Source organism: Sorex fumeus, unplaced genomic scaffold (assembly GCF_029834395.1).
Source record: "Sorex fumeus unplaced genomic scaffold, SorFum_2.1 ptg000129l, whole genome shotgun sequence".
Classification (NCBI taxonomy): domain Eukaryota; kingdom Metazoa; phylum Chordata; class Mammalia; order Eulipotyphla; family Soricidae; genus Sorex; species Sorex fumeus.
This window is the reverse complement of record NW_026606186.1, coordinates 1,976,774-1,993,606: the sequence shown is the minus strand read 5'-3', so window position 1 is coordinate 1,993,606 and position 16,833 is coordinate 1,976,774. Positions and strand designations below refer to the sequence as shown.

Genomic DNA, 16,833 nt, shown 5'->3' with positions numbered 1-16,833 from the left:
ATGTTTATGAGAAACGTTCTGGTTCCTGATGTTCCATTCACTCTCAATGGGACAAACATCTCCAAATGCAACAGTTATGTGTACCTAGGTCGAGAAGTCAACATGATGAGTGACCTGGTACTTGAGTTGCGCAGGAGGAAGAGAGCAGCTTGGAATGCCTTCAAGAATGTCGAAGAAATAGTTAAGAGGATGAAGAACCTCTGGCTCCAGACACATCTCTTTGATTCCACTGTTCTTCCTGCATTAGCATACGGCTCAGAGACCTGGGCCCTATGAAAACAGGATGAGAATGCTATTTAGGTCTTCCAAAGAGGAATCAAAAGAGCTATGCTTGGAGTATCATGCTTCACTCAAATGAGAGAAAGAATCCAGAGTTCCAAACTCTGTCGACAGTTAAGAATTAGGGATGCTGTCTCGTTTGCCAAGGTATCAAAAATGAGATGGGCTGGACACGTAATGAGATTTAGAGATGACTGCTGGACTAGAGTCATTACTGACTGAATTCCACGGGATGTCAAAAGATTGTGTGCCTGCCCACCTATGAGATGGTCAGACTTCTTCGTCAAGACCCTGAATGATCGTTTTGAGGCTGTTCGTGTTCCTAGAGCAAACAGATGCCATTGGGCTACATTAGCACATCAGGGACAAACAGAGATGTTACTGGTGCCCGCTCGAGCAAATCAATAAGTAATGGGATGTCAAGCGATCAAGTGATTTACTTAGGACTTTCAGTATAATGTTGAAAAGAAGTAGTGATGGATTATATTTTTATCTTATACCTGGTCTTTGTTGTTTTGTTAAAATAGCCTTACATATGTGGGACAGAGTTTACTTGATCATGGCATATAATATTTTTGTACATTGCTAGTACTTTCTGCTTTGGAAGTTTATTTATTTTTAAATTTTTAATTATTTTTGCTTTTTGGGTCATACCCAGCGACACACAGGGGTTATTCCTGGTTCATGAACTCAGGAATTACTCCTGGCCATGCTCGGGAGATCATATGGGATGCTGAGAATCGAACCCGGGTCGGTCCATGTGCAAGGCAAACACCCTATCTGCTGCGCTATCACTCCAGCCCCTACTTTGGAAGTTTATTAATTATTGATTCAATTTCTTTTTTTTCCCGCTTTTTGGGTCACACCTGTTGGTGCTTGGGAGACCATATGGAAAGCTGGGAATTGAACACTGGTTGACCGCATGCAAGGTAAACGCCCCACCCGCTGTGCTATCGCTCCAGTCCCTTGATTCAATTTTTTTTAGCAGTAGTCAGATTGATATTACACTCTTATTGTGTAAAAGTTTTGAAAATGTATATTTAAAGTAATTTGTCCATTTCTTCAATGTCATTGAATTCATAGACATATACTTGTTTGTTACTTTATCCTTTCATTCCACCCTAACATATGTAATGATGACCCTTTTTATACAGCATATTAGTAATTATTAGTAATATCTGATACTAATGTTTTTTCTGAGTTATGGTAGCTAGAATCTCATAGATTTTATCGTTCTTTTTCAAATATCTAGATTTTGTTCTATAATTTATTAATCTATTTTCAGCTAATTGATTTCTGCTCTAATTTTTATTCTTTTGTTCTGATTATTTAATTTGCTCTTTTTCAAGTTTCCTAAGGTAAGAAATTAAATTATTTATTTTAGATTTAAAAGTACATGCATTCAGTATTACAAACTTTTCTCTAAATATTGCTTTTTGTGGAATATTCAAAATTTTGCTAGGTGGAATTTTCATTTTTATTTAGTTGAAGTGAATTTTGAGAGTCATTCTTTGACCAATGTGCTGTTTATTAGTGTGTTATATGATATTCTCATGTTCAGTGATACCAAATATTTTTCTGCTATTGGTTTCTATTTTAATCTCATTAAATTAATTAAATTAAATTAAATTAATTAAGAGCATAGATTGATTAATGTTTCTTTTAAGCCCAAGAAGAATGTGTGTCTAGTGGAATTTTACAAGAAAAAATTCTCCAACCCAATCAAAAAATGGGGAGAAGAAATGAACAGAAGCTTCCTCAAGAACGAAATACAAATGGCCAAAAAGTTCATGAAAAAATGCTCCACATCTCTAATCATCAGGGAGATGCAAATGAAAACAATAATGAGATACCATCTCACACCAAGGAGACTAGCACACATTCAAAAGAACAAGAACAACCAGTGTTGGTGCGGATTCGGGGAGATAGGGATTAACGGTTGGTGGGAATGCCAACTGGTCCAGCTTTTCTGGAAAACAATATAGAAATTTCTTCAAAAACTAGAATTGAGCTTCCAAATGACACCGCAAAACCTCTGTTGGGAATATATCCCGAGGGTGCAAAAAAACACAGTAGAAATGACATCTGCACCTGTATGTTCATTTCAGCACTGTTCACAATAGCCAGAATCTAGAAACAACTCAAGTGCCTGAGAACAGACACCTGGATAAAGAAACTTTGGTACCTCTACACAGTGGAATACTATGTAGCTGTTAGGAGAGATGAAGTCATGAAATTTGCTTACAAGTGGACAGACATGGAGAGTATCAGGCTAAGTGAAATGAGTCAGAAAGAGAGGGAGACACATAAAAGGACTGCACTCATTTGTGGAGTGTAAAAATAACAAAACATGATACTGACACCCAAAGACAGTAAATACAAGGGTCAGGAGGATTGCTCCATAGTTGGAAGCCTGCCTTATGAGTGGCGGGGAGAAGGCACCTGGATCACTAAGACAATGCTAGTTGGAGGAATTGGTAGAGATGGGATATGTGTGCTGATAGTAGATAAAGGACCAAACATGATAATCCCTCAGTATCTGTATTAGAAACCATATTGCCCCAAAGTAGAGGGAGAGAATTTGGGGGAAATTGTCTGCCATTGAGGCAGGGGGAGGATGGGAAAGTGGGCATATACTGGGGATATTGGTGGTGGGAAATGTGTGTTTGATCACTGTATGAATGTAACTTAAACGTGAAAGCTTAAACTGTAAATTAAACTGTATCTCACAGTGATTCAATAATATATATATGTATATATATAAAGAAGAATGTGTGTTCAGGTATTGGTACATAGTGCTTCATAGTAATCTATAGATCTCAATTATATCTAGTTGATTTTCTGATTTTTTTGGTTTCTCAACTTGTGACAAGAGTGTTGAAATATTCAGTAGTGAAAGTGTATCTACTTATTTCTATTTTCAACTCTCTTAATTTTTTTAGACTCAATGTTTGGTGCTCGCACTGCCAGTTTACAATACTGGTGGTTTGATGCTATACATATTGTTTTTAGGCTGTCCATATTAGGAATTGTGTTTTTTAAGGGGGGAATTTGGAGGGCGTACTCTTCTGTGCTGAAGGCTTACTCTTGGTTCTGCATTCAGGAATAACTTCTGGTGGACTCGGATGATCCTATATGGTTCCAAGGATCAAATTCAGGCCAGCTGCTTGCAAGGCAAATGCCCTGCCTGCTGTACTATTTCTATGGGACATGTCAAGTCCTCCCATTGTTCATCAATTTGCTCGAGCGGGCCCAGTAACATCTCCATTGTGAGAATTGTTATTGTGTTTGGCATATCCAGTACGTCACGGGTAGCTTGCCAGGCTTTGCTGTGTGGGTGAGATACTCTTGGTAGCTTGCCGGGCTCTCCTAGAGGGGCAGAGGAATTGAACCCGGCTTGCCGGGCTGGCTGCGTGCAAGGCAGACACCCTATCACTGTGCTATCGCTCCAGCCCCCTATTTCTATGAAATATTAAAATCTTCTAAGGATGTCTTAGAGAATTGACCCCCGTAATGTTATGTAATGTCCCTTTAAAATATTCCTGATAACTTTTCTTTTTTGAAGTGTACTCTCTCTGAAATTATAATAGCAATTTCTACTTCCTTTTAATGTCATCATTGAATGTATTTTCTCCAACACTAATATTTAATGTAGATAATTACTTTTGTCTTTGGTTATTTTCATGTTCTCTTTGGTTATTCTCATGTTCTCTTATAAACGCTCGTAAATATAATGCATTATAATCATGAGCATTTGTACATAATCTATTGATTTTGTACATATTCTATTATGAATATCACTGAGCTATTATAAACTAATTACCTATTTATGTAGCTGAAGTGAATACCTTCTAAGTAACTATTAACAAGGCATTATTTAAGCAGAAGTCAATGATAGAAAATTTTCATTTGCGGTTGTAATTCTCAAACTTCAATGTGTATCATTGAATTCAAGAGATGACTGCTGGATCCGAAGTTCTGCATTATTTAGAAGCAACTTACATGATACAGAGGCAGGTAAGATTAGGGTCACATTTTAGAGTCAGGTTACTAAAATTGCTCAACCATCCCAAAATGATCACGTTAGATTTTATATTGATTTCTTTTTAATAAGAGACTACCCTATATTTAAATATTAACTTGAACATTTTAAGTATACTTAAATTCATATATTTCAAACCTTACAATAGTCTTTTCTCTTTCTGCAGTTGTGTTGAAAGTATGCAATCTCAAAATATGTAGAGCATCTGATATTATCAAAATTACCATTTAAAAACCGCTAATGTGTTAACTGTTATAATTTTGCTATTAAATTACCAAAGGCACTAAATTTTATCTAAGAAATGGATGGAGACCTAGATATTTGCATACTGCAAAAATGCCATATTATCAGTTACTTGCTTGATGTTGGAGCAAGCATATTTACAGTGGAGAGTTTGATTGCCATCACCTTAGCCCATGGATCCTGCTAACCTCAGTGATAGGCAACAGACATTCTGCGCTTCCTGACATAATGTGCATTTGATAGCATCATATATGAAGTATTCTTGCCAAAATTCCCAACCAAGATTTTAGATATAATTTCTATAGGGAATAGAAAATACAGAGACTACGAAAAACAAGTCATGAAAAAAAAAAGCCAATTAGTCAAATTCAGAATGGGGACTATTCCACATGACAATTGAAAACTTGGCGTATTTGTTTCAACTAGTGGACTCTTAGGAACAAAACAGGAAACCGTTGAGGTTAACAAAAATAAGCAAAGTAAAGAAATGAGACTGTTTTGGATTAAAAGAATTTTGATAGATACAACAAAGAAATGCAATGCAGCACAGATGAGAAATTTGGAAATAATTAGGGAAATTTAAATATAGAACAATTACTTGATGATATTGTGAAAAAAGTAATACATTTTCTGAGTTAAAAATGTACTGTGGTTAGAAGGAGAAAATGCGAGTATATAAAAGCTGTTCAGTGTTTTTATTTGTGAAATATAAAGTTTATAATTTCATTAAAATACTTAAATGCTTCTCTTTTATGTCTATAGATTTTCATCCTAAAGAAGATGTATTATTAAGTCCACAAAAATTATTAATTTTAAATCTCTACAGCAACTTTCAGATGGCTTAAGCTGATTGTTAAAGATTTGGTGTACAACCAAAATTACGTTTGTCACAAATTGACAAAATGACAGCATATATTTATCTCATTTTTGTTTGCCTAAAGTAAATTTACTAAATAGCTTATTTGCTTTATCTTTGCTAAATAACTTTAAATATACTAAAATAAATAATTAAAACAATAAGGTACTATTTCATGAGCTCTTATCTCTCTTGTATGACACTAAGGTCCAGTAAGGCATTTGTTCTGTTACAGAGCTATCCTTGGCTCTTCAAGGCAAATATCTTGACAGTCTTCCAATTTGATTTCTGTAAGCTTATAAGAGCAGATTATGAGCATTACTTCAAAACATAGAAGGTAAGTTTTGTGGAATTTAAATTGGGTAAATACAATTAGAAAAATATATTAGAGAAAAAATATATGTATATATCTCTTGGAGAGCCTCTTGGCAAGCTATCAAGTGTATCCCACCTCCATGAGCAGAGCCTTCAAGCTCCCTGTGGAGTGTTCCGTATGCCAAAAACAGTGACAATAACGGGTTTCATTCCCCTGACCCTGAAAGAGCCTCCAATCGTTGGGAAGGATGAGTAAGGAGAGGCTGCTGAAATCTTGGGGCTGGGAGAAATGGAGATGGTGCCCGCTTGAGTAAATCCACCAAAATGGGATGACAGTGATATAGTGATACATACAATTAGAGGCAGAGGCAGATTTTTATTTATTTATTTATTTTTGCTTTTTGGGTCACAACCGGTGATGCACAGGAGTTACTCCTGGTTCATGCACTCAGGAATTACTCTTGGCGGTGCTCAGGGGACCATATGGGATGCTGGGAATCGAACCTAGGTCGGCTGCGTGCAAGGCAAACGCCCTATCCGCTGTGCTATTGCTCCAGCCCCCGGCAGAGACAGATTTAAGCTCTTTTCCCTCATCTATACTCTAACATTTTAAATATTGCATGAAAATATTGACTTCACCACTGCTAATCTTTCTTCTCTATGTCTAGAAGAAAGAGTAAAATTTTAGTGAGTCTGTTTACTAGTAGTGAATTTAGATGACATAAGACTGGGCTTCAATCTTTTTTTTTTCTTTTTGGGTAACACCCGTCTATGCTCAGGGGTTACTCCCGGTCTTGCACTCAGGAATCACTCCTGGCGGTTCTTGGGGGACCATATGGGATGCTGGAATTGAACCTGGGTTGGCCGCATGCAAGGCAAACGCCCTACCCGCTGTGCTATTGCTCCAGCCCCATGGGCTTCAATCTTTATAGGCAACTTTATGACATTGAAAACCTGACATAGAACACCTTCTGTTACTGTTTTGTTCAAAAATTATTTTTGATTTAAAAGAAAGCTATCTCGTCCTCCAGATAAATTAGAAGCTACTAGTCAAACTATATCTCAAATGTTTTAGTGAGATTGCATAAACTTTATTAATTTGGGAAAATATCCTATTTAGGTAAAATAGTAAAAATAGTAAGTTTTTTATGTAGGAGTATTGCTATTTATTCAGCCATTGATTAGGCTGATTGAATTGGGAATGAACTCCATCAAAATAACAAGTTTTTTTTATACATTAAAGAACACTTTTATATCTTATAGTATTTTGCAGTCTTGTCAAATATATAGTTTTTACCAAATGTAATAATATATTTAGATATAAATATGACTATGAAAATACGTGTGTGTCACACATATATAAAAAATCTTTTTTTGGTAATAGAAAGTTCAGGAAAAGGATTGTTTAAAAAATATAGTATAGTATAAATTGGTATGATTTTCCCAGAGGTCCTATGGCAGACCTCATTTTTTTAAGAAAAAAAAATGTTAGTAAAGTATACATACTTAAACAAATTAACCTTATTTTTAGGCCTATGAAATTAGTGCTTTGTGAAAAATTAAATTAGTAGGTTAAAAAAATCCACTGATTTTTTCAAACTAATGACATAGAAAATACTGTTATTTTAGTATTTTCAATTAGTATTTCAGTTATTATTACAATTAGTCATTTTGATATTTTCAAAAGGCATAATTAAATTTTAAATTTGTTGTTTTATTTTATAAGTATATATAAAATGCTTACACAAATTATATACAAATATTTGTTATTTGTGTATATAAATCTGCATAAATACATGAACTTAAATGTTTGAAAAAGAAAAATGTTAATTACACTTATGAGTATAGTATATTCCAAATATTCATTTTTTGAGTGTTCTATATTTTCATTGTTTCTAGTTAGTCTGTGATGCTTTGTGTTAAGAAAAAAGAAATTATAAAATTAATAGATACAAAAGGGTATGTTAGACGGAATTTGTTGATTAGTCCATAATGCCCAGTAGATTGATGTCATTCTACAGGGAATCTTTTGGTGTCATTGAGGGAGTTTTAATATTATCTTTCCAAACAGCTTGTAAGATATAAATATATTTCCTTTTACGCTGCACTTCTCAAAAAAAATGAACATGAGATGATTAATTTTCTGAATTTTTTGTTCATGGGTCTTAAGACTTCTTCATGAAAATTTATGTTTTATGGCAGCACTACATCGTCAAATAGAAACTGGGTGAGAGTTCTGTACTTAATTTTATTATTATTCTTCCCATTAAAAGTGATAAAACACATCATTTTCGTGCCAAGAATGTATTATATGCTATCAAAAAATGCTGATTCACTTCTGGTGACATATACTAAATGGAACAAAAAGCAAATTGGTATCAAAAAATTAAAATAAAAATTATGTTCATTCTTTTAAAATATATTTTTGCAAGCTATATATTTGTAGAAAGAAGGTTTCAATGCATGCTACTATAGAGCCAATGTACTCAACTACTATATGCTACTTATTAAATTACTAAGAGAAGTCAGATTCTCATAGAGAAAAGGCAGAATAAACATTGTAAAAGTCAGTGCTTTACAGATGAGAACCGAAAAGAAGGGTCACAAAGTGTGACTTCAAATACTCACTGAGAAGTATAAACTTGGATTGAGATTCAAGGTTTTTAAAATTTTTTTAGTTATTTTTCAATTTGACAATAACTTACAAAATCAATTTATTTAAGACTTCTTCCTTAAACATTACATTTTATCCTGGTATGGAAAATATTTTCCATTTACAATGGGAACTAGAATCAAGAAGACTTTTTAATATTTAAAAATCATAGCTATGAATTTTTGACAGTTCTCACAAACTGGGATTTTTTTAGATGATATTTCTCTGGAGATAAACCAAAGGAAGAAAAATCCAAAGAATTCATCACATCTACTGAGAGCCAAATCTCACTGTGTTCTTTCAGATTTTGTAAAATATAAATGAATCTTTTACTAAGAACACAGCTCTCACTCAACTATTACTGGAAATGTTACCAGTGTGTCTATGCACATGTATTTTTAAACATTAATTTTTTTTTATTTTTTAGTTTTTGGGCCACACCTGATATTGCTCAGGGCTTACTTCTGGCTCTTTGCTCAGGGATCATGCCTAAGGTTCAGTGGACCATATGTGGTATGGGGGATCATAGTTGTGTCAGCCACATGCAAGACAAATGTCTCACCTGCTGTGCACATGCTTTTGAATGATTGACATAAATGTGAAATGCAGTTTCTCTCCTTGAGTACAGTTTAGCATACTAACACAGTTTCTCTCTTCTATTACTGATGAATAGCTGATGGCACACAGTAGCCTCTTTTTAAGGGGTAGAACTCTTTAGAAGCATTTCTATGTTAAATACTCCAATTCTTCTATAGACTTTTACTGTTCAAAGTTCTATCAAATGTGTCAGAGCTCAATTCAAAAACTCTGTCTTTAATTCTCCACATCCCTCCTGCTCTTTCAGTTACCATATGGGTGCTGGGGAGAAAACGTTTCAGATCAGGAGAGGCACGGTTGGGGAATAAAGTCTTCAGCTGCATTTTGTACAGAATCAGGCTGCAATAAAAAAAATGCACATTCACTTGTGGGATAAAAAAAACCAATAGTATGAGACTAATATCCAAGGTCAGGGAAAACAGGGGCCAGAACTAGTCAATGTTTGGAAGCTTGCCACAAGTGTGTGGGAGGCAAAGGACAGTTAAGATAGAGAAGGGACTAGTTTGATAATAGTAGCTGGAAATGATCACTCTGGAAGAGAACCGAGTGCTGAGAGTAGGTCAAGGGATACACCGGTAACCTTTCAGTATCTGTACTGGAAACCATAATGAGACAGACAGACAGACAGACAGACAGACAGACAGACAGACAGAGAAAGAGAGACACAGAAGATAGAGAGAGAAGATAGGAGAGAGGGAAGAGGGAAGAGGGGAGGAGGAGGAAGAGGAGGGGGAGGAGGAGGAGGAGAGAGAGAGAGAGAGAGAGAGAGAGAGAGAGAGAGAGAGAGAGAGAGAGAGAGAGAGAGAGAGAGAGAGAGAAGAAAAGTACCTGTCAGATATATGAGACAGATAGATCGCTCCATAGCTGGAAACCTGCCTCATGAGCAAAGGGGAGAAGGCAGCTGAAATAGAGAAAGGATCACTAAGAAAAAGATGGCTGGAGGAATCAGTCGGGATGGGAGATGTGTGCAGAAAGTAGATAAAGGAACAAACATGATAATCTCTCAGGGTCTGTATTGTAAACCATAATGCCCAAAAGTAGAGAGAGAGATTATGAGGAATCATGTCTGCCATGGAGACAGCGGGAGGGTGGGAAAAGGGGGTTATATCAGGGATATTGGTGGTGGGGAATGTGCACTGGTGGAGGGATGAGTGTTTGGTCATTGTGTGATTGCAACCCAAACATGAAAGCTCGTAAGTATCTCATTGTGATTCAATAAAATAAAAAAAAAATTTAAAAAGAAGTACCTGTCATAGAGGTGTGAGGGAGGGGAGATGGCAGGAGGAACCTGGGAAAATAGGAATATTGGTGGTGGGAAAATTACATTAGTGACAGGACAGGTGATGGAACATTATATATCTGCAACCCAATCATGAACAACTTTCTGTGTATCTCACTGTAATTCAATTTTAAAAAGTAATAGACTTTAAAAAAATTTTTTAAATGTGTTTTTTGACACATATCTGGAGTGATAGCCCAGCAGGTAGGGCTTTTGCCTTGCACATGACCAACCCGGCCGACCTGGGTTGGATTCCTCTGCCCCTCTCAGAGAGCCCGACAAGATACCGAGAGTATCTCGCCCACACGGCAAAGCCTGGCAAGCTACCCGTGACATATTCAATATGCCAAACACAGTAACAACAAGTCTCACAATGGAGACGTTACTGGGCCCACTTGAGCAAATTGATGAACAATGGGAGGACAGTGCTACAGTGCTACAGTGTTATATGTCACCCATTTTGGAGGTCATACCATAAAACAAGAAGCTTTGAATTCAAGGATATTTAAAATGTTTATTTTAGGCACCGTGATTTGTAATATAGGTAATGGCAGTGTTTCATGCTCAAAATATTCCAACACCACACCTTCTACCAGATGATCAGCTTCTCTTTATATTGTCCCAGTATTCCCACTTTTCCACACATCGTTACAGTGGTCTATGATTCTTACTAAAGTTCTCAGTTTTTAAGTATTTTTTGAATGATTGTATGCATACCTGATGTTAAGTGGGTTGACTCTGCTTTGCTTTACTGAGTCAGGGATTAAAAACTTAAAATGTTTGTGTTCAGAATATACATAATTTTTATTGAATGTATTTTGACCAGGCAGGCTTAAACCCTTCCAGTCCCCCTGGATTTTTATAGACTCTGACTTGTTCCTTCACTTTTATAGATGAACTTTCAAATTGGGGCTCTAATCTGCCTTGTCTATATTTATGATAGTCAATGCCTATAATCCTTTCTTTTCATTTGATTTACAGTTTAAACAAAACATCTTCCTTTTTTCTTATTTCAACTAACCCTAGATATTCAAAACTCTGGTCATTCTTTCTACCATTGTGTTTTTATGATATCTCATTCTTTCTGGATAATGTTCATCTCATTTGCAAGCTCAAAAATGAGCAGAAAGCATAAGTTCTTACAAATGTTTAAGAATTTGTATCTCTGAAATGTTGAGACATTCAATTGTTACTTGGATGATAATTATCTACTTTTGCATGTCTAACACAGCTCTTGGATCTATTCCAAGCCCATATAATTCCTTGGTTTCGTTTGTCTACTTCCTTAAAACAAAGAAATGTCATTTTAGCATGGTAAGTATGAAATCAGAATTAGTATTCTATATATGTATGAATCTTAGGAGGTACAAAATAAAATGTTGTTGACTGACAAACTCTTCTTAAGGAGAGTTTATTAGAGAAAGTGAAAAAGAATTAAGTCTAAATCTCAAGCTGTTTTGAGATATGTATCATCAAGAGTCTATTAAGAATTTAGGAGTGATTTTGGCAAAAATTAAAGTAGCAGTGATGACCAAAATAAAATTGAACAAATAAAATTTAGGGTTTATTATTTAACCTATTATCCAATCTTATAGGTAGAGAATGAATATATCATTCATGATAAATATAGAGTCCATTTTTTGTGTATTAATAAGACATTATTGAGTTTCTGAGAAACTGAGGATACCACTGAAGCAGAATTCAGTAATGTCTTTTAGAAATTTTAATATAAATGGCCCTTTTAATTCTTAATTGTGTAGAACATTTCTGTTAATATATTCAATTTAAAGATAGTTAATAGTCATTAGTTATTAAACCAAGTTATTTAATATTTGTAGTCTCTATAATCCCTCAAGTAAATATATGTATATATTTAAGTCTTAAAAAGTAGCTTTTCTCAAAAATACTTTAAAAGGAGGCCAGGAAGATAGTACAAAGGTAGAAACTTGCCTTGCATGTGATTGACATGGTTCAATTCCTAGCATCCAATATCGTCTCTGAGCACTATCAGGAGTGAGCGATTCCTGAGTACAGAGCCAGGAGTAAGCCGTAAGCACCACAGAGTATGGTCCAGGCCCCCTTCATCCCTCAACTCAAGTTAGAATATGCTTGAATTCTTAGTTAATTTTTAAAAAGATACACACCGTATCTTCATAGTTATTAAGTTAAAGGAATCTGAAATAGAAGAACATGGACTATCAATTAAGTACTAGTTTCATGATAATCCCCTTTAATTAATTTTTCTTTATTTATTCTCTTTGTAGTGATTACTACAAGTGACTGTGATGGAAACAAACAAGACGCAGGTGACTGAGTTTGTTCTCACAGGACTTACTGATATTCCAGAGCTCCAGGTGCCACTGTTTCTGGTGTTCTTGATCATCTATCTTATCACCATGGTGGGCAATCTTGGACTTATTTATCTCATCTGGAAGGACCCCCATCTTCATACTCCCATGTACTTTTTCCTTGGAAGTTTAGCCTTTGCTGATGCTTGGTCTTCTTCTTCTGTGACTCCCAAGGTGCTTGTTAATCTTTTATCTAAGACTCATATGATATCCATAGTTGAGTGTTTCACCCAATTTTATGTTTTTGCTTTCAGTGCCACCACAGAATGTTTCCTCCTGGTAGTGATGGGCTATGACCGTTATGTAGCAATTTGTAATCCTTTGCTTTACCCTGTGATGATGTCCAACAAAGTCTGTATTTGGTTGATAAGTGTGTCCTATGCTATCGGTTTCCTGCATCCCATAGTTCATGTAGGATTGTTGTTTCGGTTAACCTTCTGCAGGTCCAATATAATACATCATTTCTACTGTGAAATCTTGCCCCTATTTACAATTTCTTGCACTGATCCATCTATTAATGCATCAGTGCTTTTTATTTTCTCAGCTTCTATACAAGCTTTTACTTTTATGACCATCTTAATCTCCTATACCCGTGTCCTCTTTGCCATTCTGAGAAAGAAGTCTGAAAAGGGCAGGAGCAAAGCTTTCTCCACGTGCAGTGCCCACCTGCTCTCTGTGTCTTTGTTCTACGGCACTCTTTTTTTCATGTATGTGCGTCCTGGGTCTGGTCCAGATCAATATCAGGATAAGATGTATTCACTATTCTACACAATTATAATCCCTCTGCTGAACCCTTTTATTTATAGCTTAAGGAACAAGGAAGTTTTAGGTGCTCTGAGAAAATTAACAAATAAATGAATATTTTAAAAGAAAACTTTCAAAACCCTTCCCATTTTACTCTGTTAACACAAAACACAATATCTTGCTCTGGTTTTGTACAGAATAGAGAAGACTTCATTAGTGTTAAATAAATAAATAATATGCCTTTGAGACAATAGTTTCATCTTTTGTGATGATCTAAATTATTTAGATCATCAAAAGAAATTAGAGCTTTGAGGACAGACTCCACTTATTATATTTGTTATTGTTTTATTATTGTGTTTTATTGGGGGGTTACATCTGGTGGTGCTCAGAATATCCTCTTGCCTCTGAGGTCAGGACTCACTCCTGGGGACTGGGGAACCATAAAGGGTGCCTGGAATTAAAATCAGGTCATCAGGATTCAAGGTAAGTAGTCTAACTGCTGAAATATCTCTCTGGTTGTGTTTTATATTTTCAGTAAAGAACCTGTGAGGCGGGGGGGGGGGGGGGGGGGAGGAATTTGGGTTTTACCCAGCGATGCTCAGGGCTCACTTCTGACTGTGCTCAGAGGACTATAGGCAGTTCCAGGAATTGAAGGAGGATCATCAGGTGCAAGGCATGTTAACTCCTGCACAATCTCGATTACTCTGCTATTATTGTTTTAAATTCATCTTTTACAAGAATGAAAGGGAAATCGAAACCCCCAAATTACTTGTTACTTGTATTACCAGATATGAACATTTTAAGTCTTAAACTTCTTTTGAGCTATTTTTTTTAGGAAAATCCAGCACTTATAAATCCTGCTTGAAAGACTATTATGCTCTTTAAATTAATTTTTTTTTGGTGCCAAGAAGAATTGATTCCAGAGCTTTCTGTATACATAGCAAATGCTCTATCAGATTAGTTATCTTCCTGGTTCGTAAATAATTCTTGAGCAAATTATTTTTCAACCATTTCTTTAATAGGTATTTATAGGTAACATAGAAATATACATACCTATTGTATACAATGCATAATATTGTAACTCAACAGATGACAAAATATATTATTTTGACCTATTTAAAATGAATATGTCTATAAAATTTTAAATGATTTAAAAAATTAACATATTTGTATTTAATTGTTTAAAGATAAAATTTAGTATTTAATTACTTAAAATAATTTATTTCTGTAATTATAAATGTTCTGTATACTTAAAAACTTGTTTAAAAATTATTAAATAATTTGAATAAGAATGTTCTTCTGGACATACATACAGAAAATGAATACATACTTTTCTAGAATTAACTATCTGAAATATCAGATGAGTTAATCAGCTAATAATTAAGTAATTTACAATAAACTCAACATTTTGCTGTCTACAAAAGGTGTATTTGAACAGTCAGGGAAAACACATACTGAAAGCCAAAGGTTAGAAAACAATCTATACTTCTCTTAAGAGGGTTGAGTGGAATATTCATACCAAACAACGTAGATGTCTAATTTAAAAAGGCTATAAGGGACAGAAACAGTCATTTTTTCCCTTTATTTTATTTTATTTTATTTTATTTTTTTTACAGTTGTAAATTTACAATTTTTTGTGCTTTGGTTTCAATTATACAATGATCAGATACCCATCCCTCCACCAGTGCCCATTTTCCACCACCATGGATAATATCCCTCCCACCCCCATCCCCCCATCCCCCCTGTCTCTGTGGCAGGGCAATCCCCTGTGTTCTCTCTCTCCGTTTGGGTGTTGTGGTCTGCAAAAGAGGCATTGAGTGGCAAACATGTTCAGTCCATAGTCTACTTTCGACATGCATCTCCCCTCCTGGGAGGATCCTCCAAACATCCTTTATTTGGTGCTCCCTTCTCTATCTGAACTGCCCTTTCCTCTAGGATACCCGGCTGGCCTCTAAGTTATGGAGTAATCCTCCTGGTGCTGATCTCAGCTATTCTTGGGTATTAATCTCATACTTTGTTACTTTATATCCCCCAGATGAATGCAATCTTTCTATGTCTATCCCTTTCTTTCTGATTCATTTCGCTTAGCATGATACTTTCCATATTGTACCACTTGTATGTAAATTTCATGACTTCATCTTTTCTAACAGCTACATAGTACTCCATTGTGTAGATGTACCAAAGTTTCTTTAACCAGTCATCTGTTCTTGGGCATTCAGGTTTCTTCCAGTTTCTGGCTATTGTAAAGAGTGCTGCAATGAACAAACAAGTGCAGATGTCACTTCGACTATACATTTTTGCCTCTCTGGGATATATTCCCAGGAGTGGTATTGCTGGGTCAAATGGGAGCTCAATTTCTAATTTTTTGAGTATCGTCCATACTGAAACAGTCATTTCTTAATCATTGGAGTGTCAATACCTCAAAAATAACTCATATACCTAGAGCATAAAGTCATATAATGGTGGACCACCAAAATGTTTTAAAAATACTGCTAAGAGACTTTAAGGAAGTATTGCCAACAATATAATAGTAGTAGGAGACTTTGACACTTCTCTATCACCACTGGATATATAAATTAGGCAAAAACTCAACAAGTAAACTCTGATTTTGGAGAAAGAAATGGAAGAGACAGTCCTAGAAGACACAAATACGGTACTCTATTCCCTAAAATTTGAATACACATTCTATTCTAGTGTGTGTGGACCAATTTCCAAGATAAATAATATGCTTAGTTTTAAAACATATTTTCATAAAACAAGGATGATAGAAATCGAATCAACTATCTTCAGGCCACAATTCTTTAAAAGTGGAAGTTAATAAAAAGCATAAATAAAGAAAAAAAAGCGAATTCTTGAAGACTAAACAACCTACTACTGAACAACCAGTGAGTCAGAAAGGAAATCGGAGAAGAAATCAAAAGATTCCTGGAACAAACAAGTTATCAAACCATATGGGACACAGTAAAAGTGGTGTTAAGAGGAAATTTCTTAGCAATGCAAGTGTTCATTAAGAAAAAAGCATGGGAAGGCTTAAATAATCTAGCCGCATAATTTTAAAAAAAGTAGGTAGAGATACAACTAAAAATAGACACCATTATATCCATAGTGAATATAGACACAAACATGCTTAACAAAATGTTATCAAACCAAATACAACAAAATGTCAAAAGGATCATACACCATGACCAACTAAGAATTATCTCAACAGGCAAGGATGATTAAGCATATGTAAAGTCAATCAATGAATTACACCATACCAATATATGGCAAAAGAGGAACCATATAATCATTACCAATAGATAAATACACAGAATTTGAAGGATGCGACCTGCATTAATGATAAATCTCTCAATAAAACGGGGATATAAGTAACTTTCCTCAGTGTGAAATCATTTAGCATAAATCCACAGATAACATTCTACTCAATGATTGAAAACTGGAAGTCTTCTAAGATCATGCATAAAATATGATTGTCCA

General features: G+C 35.2%; 1 protein-coding gene across 1 annotated transcript; it reads left to right on the top strand.

Annotated features, from left to right (window-relative positions):
- Window positions 1-12,546: 12,546 nt before the first annotated feature.
- On the top strand, window positions 12,547-13,470 carry LOC130045823 (olfactory receptor 5AC1-like). Its single transcript, XM_056138705.1, has one exon. The coding sequence runs from the start codon at window positions 12,550-12,552 to the stop codon at window positions 13,468-13,470; it is 921 nt and encodes a 306-aa protein (XP_055994680.1). The 5' UTR covers window positions 12,547-12,549.
- The last annotated feature ends 3,363 nt before the right edge of the window (window positions 13,471-16,833 follow it).